This window comes from Scyliorhinus canicula, chromosome 9 (assembly GCF_902713615.1).
Source record: "Scyliorhinus canicula chromosome 9, sScyCan1.1, whole genome shotgun sequence".
Lineage (NCBI taxonomy): Eukaryota > Metazoa > Chordata > Chondrichthyes > Carcharhiniformes > Scyliorhinidae > Scyliorhinus > Scyliorhinus canicula.
Window position 1 is genome coordinate 99,076,390 of NC_052154.1, and position 12,195 is coordinate 99,088,584.

At 45.9% G+C, this 12,195-nt stretch overlaps 1 protein-coding gene across 1 annotated transcript; it reads right to left on the minus strand.

Annotated features, from left to right (window-relative positions):
* Positions 1-988: 988 nt before the first annotated feature.
* On the minus strand, positions 989-7,485 carry LOC119971575 (maestro heat-like repeat-containing protein family member 1). The gene is given in 2 exon segments (XM_038807328.1): positions 989-3,415; positions 3,418-7,485. Coding segments are annotated over 2 exon segments (4,872 nt in total). The 5' UTR covers positions 7,088-7,485; the 3' UTR covers positions 989-2,213.
* Between the last annotated feature and the right edge of the window lie 4,710 nt (positions 7,486-12,195).

The window sequence follows — 12,195 nt, forward strand, 5'->3', positions numbered from 1 at the left end:
AGATCAATCTTCCCCTCTTTTGGGATTGTGTTCCACTCTTTTGGAAGTCACCCTCACATTCTTCAGGCTGCAATGCCAAACATCTTCAAAGAATTTATTAATAATTTCAACATTTTACTAATTTTATGATTAAAACAAGTTTAGGTATTCATTTGTTACCAAGATCGTTCGCCCCTTTGGCTCTTGCTCCACCTAAGCAGCAGTATCTGTTCAAATGAGCAGTATTGGAGCTGGAAGCCAACCCTTTTCTGATGCAAGACTGAGCTGTGGATTAGACTTGTACTACTGATTGTGACCAGGCCTGTACATACAGGCCTCCTGCATTTTCTGGACCATGGCCCTGTTAGGGTATAAATCTATGCTCTGGGTTACAACAAGAGCATCTTGATGTTCCACTCCATCACTTTGTGCCAGGACTAAGTTTCAGAACTGAAAATGCTTCTCCAGCATCATGATAAGTCAACTGGAAAAATCAATCCATACAACACCAGATGTAAGAGTCCTCCCTCTTTACTTCTTTTGTTTGCATTCTATTTAATTATTTTTGGTCCATGGACCCATTATCGGAATGTGCCTTTAAGTAGAAGACTCCAGCTGAAGCAGCCTGCTTGTCAAGATATTGTGTTCCTAGGTTTTATGTTTGGTGAGGAGAGATCAGGCTTGCCAGTGTAGAATTAATCTTTGGAACCAGGTTTGCATGACGTCGGTTCAGTTGGTTGGCTGGCAATCTGTGGGTTGCCCAGGGTCAGTGTTCTGCCTGACAATCAATCCATATAGTACCAGGACAGAAAGAATAGTGTTGTCCCAATCACCAGGACAGGGTCAGGTTCTGACCAGACAGTAGTGTGTGCAGTCAATCTGTTCTAAGATACGCTGTGTGTTAAAGAATAGAACTGTTTGAAAATCAAATAGCATCCTGATAGACTGAGGATAGAATTTGTCTCTACATCAGAATTTAGCATTGCACAGTTTGAAGTTTACCAGTAACTAGAAAGGAACAACAGGATTTCAGTTTATTTATGATAAAATTACAAAACGTAATTTAGCAGCAATCAACAATTCATTGCAAGTAGAGAATTTGGAGTAGGATCAGGGTCTGTGTTGAAGGGAGGATGAGGGTCTGTGTTGAAGAGGAGGTCAAGGAGGATCAGGGTCTGTGTTGAAGAGAAGTTCGAGGAGGATCAGGGTCTGTGTTGAAGAGGAGGTCGAGGAGGATCAGGGTCTGTGTTGAAGAGGTCAAGGAGGATCAGGGTCTGTGTTGAAGAGGAGTTCGAGGAGGATCAGGTCTGTTTTCAAGGGGACGTCAAGGAGGATCAGGGCCTGTGTTGAAGAGGAGGCCGAGGAGGATCAGGGTCTGTGTTGAAGAGGAGGCCGAGGAGGATCAGGGTCTGTGTTGAAGAGGAGGTCGAGGAGGTTCAGGGTCTGTGTTGAAGAGGAGGTCAAGGAGGAACAAAGTCTGTGTTGAAGAGGAGATCGAGGAGGATCAGGTCTGTTTTCAAGGGGACGTCAAGGAGGATCAGGGTCTGTATTGAAGAGAAGGCCGAGGAGGATCAGGGTCTGTGTTGAAGAGAAGGTCGAGGAGGTTCAGGGTCTGTGTTGAAGAGAAGGTCGAGGAGGTTCAGGGTCTGTGTTGAAGAGAAGGTCAAAGAGGATCAGGGTCTGTATTGAAGAGAAGGTCGAGGAGGATCAGGGTCTGTATTGAAGAGGAGGTCGAGGAGGATCAGGGTCTGGATTGAAGAGGTCGAGGAGGATCATTTCTGTGTTGAAGAGGTCGAGGAGGATCAGAGCCTGTGTTGAAGAGAAGGTCGAGGAGGATCAGGACCTGTGTTGAAGAGGTTGAGGAGGATCAGAGTCTGTGTTGAAGAGAAGTTTGAGGAGGATCAGGGTCTGTGTTGAAGAGGGGGTCGAGAAGAATCAGGGTCTGTTTTGAAGAGGTCAAGAAGGATGAGGGTCTGTGTTGAAGAGGTCAAGGAGGATCAGGGTCTGTGTTGAAGAGGAGGTCGAGGAGGATCAGGGTCTGTGTTGAAGAGGAGGTCGAGGAGGATCAGGGTCTGTGTTGAAGAGGAGGCCGAGGAGGATCAGGGTCTGTGTTGAAGAGGCCGAGGAGGATCAGGGTCTGTGTTTAAGAGAAGGTCGAGGAGGTTCAGGGTCTGTGTTGAAGAGGAGGCTGAGGAAGGCCTGTGCTGAATTCAGACAAAAGGTCAGTCTCAGCTTTAATATTTATATTTTTTCCACCACCTAATTCTTTGGGCGGGCTTTGAACTTTCTTCTGGATTTTGGAAAAAGAAAGCTGAAAGTGTGACGGCATTTGCTCGGATCTGCACCTGTGAGTTGTTGAAGAAAGATACACAGTCTGTAACATATGTGTGTATCCTATCAGGAAAATCTTTAATCAATTGTTTTGAAATGTCTCTGAGGAATTCTGTGTAGTTCAGGGCAGTCGCCCCTAAATGCTTCTCAATCTTTGTGCATGCCTCAGCTGAGCCAATAAGGGGAATGACCAAATCAAGTGTCGAGTTACATGACCGAGACACTTCCTTGCTCTTTCCACCCAGGTGAAGCAACAAACAAACCAGGTGTGAATGGATTTGTTGGTAAAAATAGGTTCTGGGATCTCGGCATCCACACTTCGCTAAACTCCCCAACACGCTAAATGCTTCAGCCTGCACCTTATCACACTTAGCTTCAAAGAATGGTTGGATCCCACTGATGATTTTCAGTACAAAGGGTCTGATAGTATTTGGTCTCAACTGATCTAAATGCTTTGAGAGGCATAACAACACCTCAAACATGAGCAGCTCATTGTCATTTTCTCCAGTTTCCATCAGACCAGTCATTGCACAAAGTACTGGTCGTGAATATCTTTCTATTCTGTGAGGAGCTCCAGTTGTAACGTTACTCAGGCCCCGAACACAGAGAAACTGGACTACTGAAGAAGAATTAAACAGACACCGGAGCAGTCTGTTCATCAGAGTATCCGTCAGCTGAAGCTGTGAAGTCAATGGAGACTTTAACAGTTCTCCAAAGAAGGCAGCCACAGTGACTTTCTGACATTCTTCTACTGTGAGGATTAGAGCGGAGAGTTGCACTACAATCTCAATCAGACTAGGGCCAGCATACCGGACCATTGCTTTAGCCAGCAGAATAACACCTCTGTGTGACTTGCGTAAATCCATCATCTGATTCCAACCTCCACATTCCAGCATGAAATGCACCACCTGTTTATTGTTTGACATATTCAGCAGCTCTATTAACATCTCTACACAGTTCACACACACATCTCTGCTGCTCAATGACTGCGGTTCAGCTGAGAAATCTCTCTGCTTTGATTCATGATGCGGAACAAAAATCTTGGGCAGACGAACATTGATGGAAGAGCTGTGATGGACGAGCAGCGTGCTGAATAATTGGGGAATAGTTTGATGACAGTCTCACTTGACTCGGGTGTAGTTATCATCTCATACAGAGCACACACAGCAGCCAGGGATTCAAGAGCTGAATATTGATTCAAGTTCTCAGTGATGGGATATGTTCTCCTTTCCCCAACTGGCATCTGTTTGTTCAATATATTCAGCAGCTCCCTCATTGTATTCATAGAACATTCTGTCTCCTCTGCCAGTGCTCTCCATATGTCACTGACATACTCATCCAAAGGAACAGGGAAAGTGAGGAGACAGGACACAACCGTTGACGTATTGTGCGTAGTTAGAATTGCAATACTCCGTAGAACTGAAAATTTCACAGCCTCTGAAGGAACTGACTGTAATTGAACTCTCAGCAGGTCAAGTATCTCAGAGACCTGGTCCCGAAGCTCACTGCCACGCCTCTTAATGATGGTTTTCAGGAGGACAGCGGCTGCACTGGAACAGTTGGTGTGTTGGTCAGTCAGTCCTTTAAAGATGGCAAAGAGCAGATTGCTCAGCTGGTCATGGGGCAAACAATTTGAAATGACCTCAGTGATCTGACTGCATGTTTGAAAGAGGACTGAGCTGTCAATGTTGACAAACTCTTCTCTGACTGCTTTCAGAACATCGAGCTGCTCTTTGTGTTGATTCTGATTGGTGCCTTCATATGAGAACTGAATCGACAGGATAATATACAAACTGTCCATGGCCAATTGCCCAATGGATGGTGACGGATCTACACAGCGTGGCATCAATCGTCCAATCAGAGTCCCAATGTTATTTAATGGTACTACATTTTTAACATCGAGTGTCTCCAAGTAACATTTCATCAGCTCGAAGATTGTGCCCATGGCTCTCTCTCGTTCATAATCCTTTGTTGACACGATCCACTCTTCTACCTGCGTGAATATGGCCTGAAGACCTTCAGGGGACAGATCCTGAAGTAATATTTGCTTCAGAAGCTCTTGCAAGGCAGTCATGGTTTGTTTATAAAGTGTGGCTGTCTCTTTGGTGTTCCTCTCTGTATCTTTGGCCTTGTCCAATTCAGCAGGGATTAGGCTGAAAGTACTGGTTAGGCAGATTTGAATTAATTGTGAGGTGTCATCTTTGTTTGAGTCAGTGCGTAGTTGAACGAGATACATGCAGGCGGACATTGCTAATTGTCGAACAGGGTTCAGCAGTAGCTCTGGTGGCTCAGCCCCAATAAGGTCCTGCATGTATATCAAAAGCTGCCTTTTTCCACTGAAGGTGAAGGGAACTCTCTGGTGGATTGATTGGAGGGATCTGGCAATCAGAGTCACAGTCTTTATTAGGCTGAGCTTTAGTGTGAGATCCTTGGATTCGGCCTTTATCCCCTGCACCCTTACACTAAATTGGTTAGCCACAGCTGGCAAGATATGGTTCTCGATTCTGGATAGAACTAGTTCCTCAGGTGAATAGAGGGCCATGTTCCCATAACACAAAACCAGTGTGCTCTTAACTTTATCCAGATCAACATCAGACTTATCCCTCAGAATATTGAAGAAATTATTTGTGTTCTTTAAGCTATTGGAATTTGTAAACTCCTCCAGGATACTGAGGGTATCATCAAAGTGGGTCATGGCACAGAAACCAATGGCAGCAGCCATTCCCTCTCTCTCCACACTCTCACTGTGCTGCACACTTAGTAACATTTGGTGAAGCTCTTGCTTTATGTTCTTACTGGGGACATGATGGAGCGCTGTCCCGAGAGATTGATAAAGAAAGCCTTTCTCTTGTGGGGAGCGATGATTGGTTTGGATCTGTTTACACATTTCATCACTCAGTTTTGCTGTCCATTCCCCGTTGTCAATGTGATTCAGAGTTCTGGACAAGAGCAACAACAGCTTCTTCTCCCATTCTTGTTGGAGCAGAGACTCCTCTGAATTTGCCAGTAAATGATCAGCTAATGATGGGAGCTCCTCTGCCCAACTTGTCACTGTGGCTGGGTGGATATTGAAACTTAGGACTTGCAATAGCCTCAATGCAGCAGCTCCTTGGCCTCCTCCCTGATATGGACAACAGGACACAATGAGGAGTCGGGCCAACAATGCCTGGGCTGTAGGGAGATTGCTTTCTTCACTGGAAGGGAGTGAAAAGCTTTCATTGCCAGCTTGCAATTTCCTTTTCCCCAACTGTGTTAAACAATTACAGATTGTTGTTAAAGCTTTAGCATACTGGCTCATTGTGACACACTCTAATAAGAATGGCCAGAGAATATCCTCCATCTTCATTGTATTTGTGATCATAAACATCACTGTCTCACATGCTGTAACTACATCTTCATCTGTAACCTGATCTGGATGTTGATCAGATGATGCCAGGTTCCCTGAATGAATGGGTGCAGCGCATTGCCGAATGAGAAATTCCACCATTACCTTTCCGCCTTCTGACTCAAGGTAACCTTGCTGGGCCATAGCACAAATTACCTGGGCAATGATCTTCTTTTCCTGATTGGTGCTCTTGTCTAGGAGAACTGGTTTTACTGCAGCCACAATCTCAGCCTTCCTCCTCTCTAAGTGCGAGGAGACTGAGCTGATGAGGTGTCTCAGTACAGTGAGAGTTCCTACTCTCACTTGTTGGTCAACATTTTCTAACTTAGTCAAGAGGAAGTCAACCAATGAGTCTGCATAAACCGGAGCCAGTACCGTAAAACAGCGAAGGGTCTCAGTGTGGTTCTTCACAGAAAGTTGGTTACTAAAGTCCGCTGGAAGACAAATCTGCTGGTGGAGATGGTTAAGCACGTTGTCCACCAGTGCTTTCAGATTGAAACATTTCATTTCCGTGGCAATATCCAATACCCTGCACAGACACTCTGTGATTGAACAATGTCCCCCTTGTTTCTTGGAGAGAGACAAGAGGCCTCGGATTAACTTGGGTAGCTCTTCCTCTAGTCTGTCCTTGGGTAGCAGGGAACTAACGTAACCTAGAGCTTCCACAGTGGGGATGTTGAACTTCAAATGCTCCTTCTCGAGCCACATTTTGAACAATAGACTGTAGACAATGTTGATCTCAGTAGCAAAGGTATTTTTAGTCACTGTAGGGTCAGGGACTTTCTCCTTATTCTCTATATAGTTCAGGATGCTTTTGCTAAAGCTACCCATTGCTGAAGCAAACACAGACTTCAGCTCATCCTCTTTAACTCCAATAAGAACTGGGATCATGGTTTCCATGATAGATTTAAGAAAAGGGACCATGCCGGAGACATTTTGCATTGACATTTTGCTCAAGGTCTTCACCATGTACAAATGGGGAAGGTTCCCTTGTTTAAAACTTTCCATTGTCAACTGAACAACTTGATTAATAAATCTGAAGCTCATGGCCACAAGGAGATTGCATGCAGCTTCCTGGCTGTCAGCTTGTGTTCCTGGTAATGTTGTCATCCACTGTGTAGCCAGAGAGATAACTTTCTGTGCTAGTGCTGGGCTGATTTGATTGATAGTGTCTTTGATAATCTTTGTCATACTCTCCAATATTATAACCCCCTGTGGAACTGTCAGCATGGTGCGTTGGGACAAATGGTCATGGCAGCACTTTAACACTGTTTCTGGGTGATGACATCCCAATGTATGGAGGGTGTTTGATAGTTTTTGATGACAACTTTCATCTTCCTCTCCAGCCATCTTCACCAGGGCAACTGAGAATAATTCCACACTGCTGTACATCTTAGGAATCTTTCCACAACCTGAGTTTGGAAAGCTAAAACTGCTGAGTTCAGTACTTACAAAGATTATTTGTGCACTCTTCCTGAAGGATGTATCCTTTCAGAATGAAAATCCTGAGCTGTCTGATATATTCTAAGCAGATCGGTCCTGATCTTTGCTCTGTACTCTAATCTCTACTCTTCAACTGGAAGGATCTGATTGATCAATGACTTTCTGCAAAAGATTAAAGACCTTTCTTCACTCACTCTCAGAATGAATTCTCCTGTTGGGTGACTATTCTCTCACTGTTCTTTCTCTCTAATAGTTAATGTTGTTCTTTTATGCAGTGTTTTCACTCCTCTCCAGTGTTCCTTCCAGATGTGAATAAATATAAACACACCCGTTTTCTAGCTCACTCCTTGTCACTTTCTCAAATACAAATGCACACTTGGTAACACAGTGCTGTGTTTTGTCCAATCCCTGCTGCCTGTGGGTTGTTATGGTTTTCATTGTGAAGTCACATGACATAAGATGTTATGTTATGATGCAGCCCAGCCAATGGTGCCAGTTTCAGATGGGTAGAGGTTCAGCTTAAGGCACAGACAAGGCAACTACTGCAACACTTGGCAGCCAAGCTGGATTGTACAATAGTTTGTTTCCTAATATCAACTCGACAGTATCACACAAAGTGCTGATACCAACATAGATCATAGAATTTACAGTGCAGAAGGAGGCCATTCGGCCCATCGAGTCTGCACCGGCTCCTGGAAAGAGCACCCTACCCAAGGTTAACACCTCCACCCTATCCCCGTAACCCAGTAACCCCACCCAACACTAAAGGCAATTTTGGACACTAAGGGCAATTTTATCATGGCCAATCCACCTAACCTGCACATCTTTGGACTGTGGGAGGAAACCGGAGCACACGGAGGAAACCCACGCACACACGGGGAGGGCGTGCAGACTCCGCACAGACAGTGACCCAAGCCGGAATCGAACCTGGGACCCTGGAGCTGTGAAGCAATTGTGCTATCCACAAGGCTACTGTGCTGCCCTAACATATATAGGAACGGTATTGCAGGGTAGATATTTGTTCTACTTTGTCAAATACTTTCTTAAATCCAATAAGACAACATCCACAGCATTCCCTTCATTGACCTTCTCTGTTACTTCAACCAAAAAATTCAATTCAATTCTGCCTTTTATAAATCCACACTAACTCTTCTTTCTTCACTGAAAACTCTCCAATTGATGTTTTCTTGGATTATTGTTTCTAAAACCATGTATTTATTACCCCCCAGTTTGACCATCTCCTCACTATGTCCAATATTTCATCCTCCATAGACATCAACTCATCCAGAAAATTACTGCTCATACCTTAATGTGTACTAAGACCCATTCACCACTATCCCTGGGCTCACTCACCTACATTAGCTCCAAGTATGGCAATGTCTCAGTTTAAAATTTCTCACACTCAGGTTCAATCTTTCCACATATTTACCTCTCTATATCAATGTAACCTCCAGCTCAGCTCTTTGGTCAAACCTTTTTCACTCTTTCTAATATTTGCCTTCTTTGCATCAGTAGTCATTTCTCTTTGAGTACACTTATGTGAAGTGCATCTACTGGTAGAAAAGACAAGTAAAAACTCAGCCAGGTGTCTCAGTGTCTGGAATACGTCTCAGGATGTTTAAACCTGTACATAGAACATACAGTGCAGAGGAGGCCTTTTGGCCCATCGAGTCTGCACCGACCCACTTAAGCCCTCATTTCCACCCTATCCCCGTAACCCAATAACCACGGAGTGGTTTGCGCCCCGCCGGCTGGCGGGATAGGGACTTGGCGCCACGCCAACCGGCGCCGAAGCACCTCCGCCGGCAGGCGCAAGTCAGCATATGCGCGGGAGCGCCAGCGCGTGCTGGCGTCATCCCCGCGCATGTGCGGGAGTGTTCTTCGCATCGGCCATCGCAGAGGACCACAGCGGCCGATGCGGAGAAATAGAGTGCCCCCACGGCACAGGTCCGCCCGTGGATCGGTGGGCCCCGACTGTGGGCCAGGCCATCGTGGGGGCACCTCCTGGGGCCAGATGACCCCGCGACCCCCCCAGGAACTCTGGAGCCCGTCCGCGCCGCCAGGTTCCGCCAGTAAGGGACCTACTCTAATTTACGCCGGCGGGACCAGCTACAGGCGGGCGGGACTTCGGCCCATCGTGGACCGGAGAATTTGGGCGGCCCTGGCACCGATTGAGTCGTGCCGAACTCCGCCATTCTCCGAGGCAGGCTGCGCGACTCACGCCGGGCTGGTTTTTGGGGGTGGGAGAATTGGGCGGATGGCGGGAGCGGGATTCATGCCGACCCCCGGCGATTCTCCCACCCAGCGGGGTTTCGGAGAATCCAGCCCCTGAGATCTGATAGTTATGCGAATGTAATGAAAGTATATTACATTCATGCTCTTTCTGTGTTCGATACATTTGTACGGTGTTGTGACCCAAGTAAAAGTCAAAGATAGTATTACTCTTCCCCCTAGTGGGAACAGGCGGAATCAAATACAAAAATGAAGCCAAAGAAGTTGAATGGGCGGGTTTCTCCATCAGCTGATGCCGAAATCTGGAAAGTGAAATGGCCGAACAATCGGTCTTGAGGCGTAATATATGAACAATGAGTTCACGCCAAATCGCAATTCTCTGGTGCCTTGACAGCAGCGTCAATGCGTTCCACTCCGCAGGTACAGTAAATGCCATTCGAGTTTGTAAGGAGCATCCAGGAGAGTTTTTTAGAGCAGTATGTAAATAGTCCAACTCGGGAAGGGGCCATACTGGACCTGGTATTGGGGAATGATCCCGGCCAGGTGGTTGATGTTTCAGTCGGTGATTACTTTGGGAATAGCGATCACAATTCCGTAAGTTTTAGAATACTCATGGACAAGGACAAGAGTGGTCCGAAAGGAAGAGTACTAAATTGGGGAAAGGCAGAGTATAACAAAATTCGGCAGGAGCTAGGGAATGTGGATTGGGAGCAGCTGTTTAAGGGTAAATCCACATTTGAAATGTGGAAGTCTTTTAAGGAAAGGTTGATTAGAGTGCAGGACAGACATGTTCCTGTGAAAATGAAAGATAGAAATGGCAAGATTAGGGAACCATGGATGACGGGTGAAATTGTGAGACTAGCTAAGATGAAAAAGGAAGCATACATAGGATCGAGGCAACTCAAAATTGATGAAGCTTTGGAGGAATATCGGGAAAGTAGGACGAATCTCAAACGCGCAATAAAGAGGGCTAAAAGGGGTCATGAAATATCTTTGGCTAACAGGGTTAAGGAAAATCCCAAAGCCTTTTATTCGTATGTAAGGAGCAAGAGGGTAACTAGAGAAAGGATTGGCCCACTCAAAGACAAAAGAGGGAATTTATGCGTGGACTCAGAGGAAATGGATGAGATTCTTAATGAGTACTTTGCATCGGTATTCACAAAGGAGAGGGACAAGATGGATGTTGAGGCTAGGGATGGATGTTTCAATACTCTAGGTCAAGTTGTCATACGGAAGGGGGAAGTTTTGGGTATTCTAAAAGACATTAAGGTGGACAAGTCCCCAGGACCGGATGGGATCTATCCCAGGTTACTGAGGGAAGCGAGGGTCGAAATAGCTGGGGCCTTAACAGATATCTTTGCAGCATCCTTGAGCATGGGTGAGGTCCCGGAGGACTGGAGAATTGCTAATGTTGTCCCTTTGTTTAAGAAGGGTAGCAGGGATAATCCAGGGAATTATAGACCTGTGAGCTTGACGTCAGTGGTAGGCAAACTGTTGGAGAAGATACTGAGGGATAGGATCTATTCACATCTGGAAGAAAATAGACTTATCAGTGATAGGCAGCATGGTTTTGTGCAGGAAGGTCATGTCTTACAAACCTAATAGAATTCTTTGAGGAAGTGACAAAGTTAATTGATGAGGGAAGGGCTGTAGATGTCATATACATGGACTTCAGTAAGGTGCTTGATAAGGTTTCCCATGGCAGGTTGATGGAAAAAGTGAAGTCGTATGGGGTTCAGGGTGCACTAGCTAGATGGATAAAGAACTGGCTGGGCAACAGGAGACAGAGAGTAGTGGTGGAAGGGAGTGTCTCAAAATGGAGAAGGGTGACTAGTGGTGTTCCATAGGGATCCGTGCTCGGACCACTGCTGTTTGTGATCTACATAAATGCCCTGGAGGAAGGTATAGGTGGTCTGATTAGCAAGTTTGCAGATGATACTAAGATTGGTGGAGTTGCAGATAGCGAGGAGGACTGTCAGAGAATACAACAGAATATAGATAGATTGGAGAGTTGGGCAGATAAATGGCAGATGGAGTTCAATCCAGGCAAATGCGAGGTGATGCATTTTGGAAGATCAAATTCAAGAGCGGACTATATGGTCAATGGAAGGGTCTTGGGGAAAATTGATGTACAGAGAGATCTGGGAGTTCAGGTCCATTGTACCCTGAAGGTGGCAACGCATGTTGCTAGAGTGGTCAAGAAGGCATACAGCATGCTTGCCTTCATCGGACGGGGTATTGAGTACAAGAGTTGGCAGGTCATGTTACAGTTGTATAGGACTTTGGTTCGGCCACATTTGGAATACTGCGTGCAGTTCTGGTCGCCACATTACCAGAAGGATGTGGATGCTTTGGAGAGGGTGCAGAGGAGGTTCACCAGGATGTTGCTTGGTATGGAGGGTGTTAGCTATGAAGAAAAGTTGAGTAGATTAGGATTGTTTTCATTGGAAAGACGGAGGTTGAGGGGGGACCTGATTGAGGTCTACAAAATTATGAGAGGTATGGACAGGGTGAATAGCAACAATCTTTTCCCAAGAGTGGGGGTGTCAGTTACAAGGGGTCACGATTTCAAGGTGAGAGGGGGAAAGTTTAAGGGAGAAGTGCGTGGAAAGTTTTTTACGCAGAGGGTGGTGGGTGCCTGGAACGCTTTACCAGCGGAGGTGGTAGAGGCGGGCACGATAGCATCATTTAAGAGGCATCTAGACAGGTATATGAATGGGCGGGAACAGAGGGAAGTAGACCTTGGAAAATAGGAGACAGGTTTAGATAAAGGATCTGGATCGGCGCAGGCTGGGAGGGCCGAAGGGCCTGTTCCTGTGCTGTAA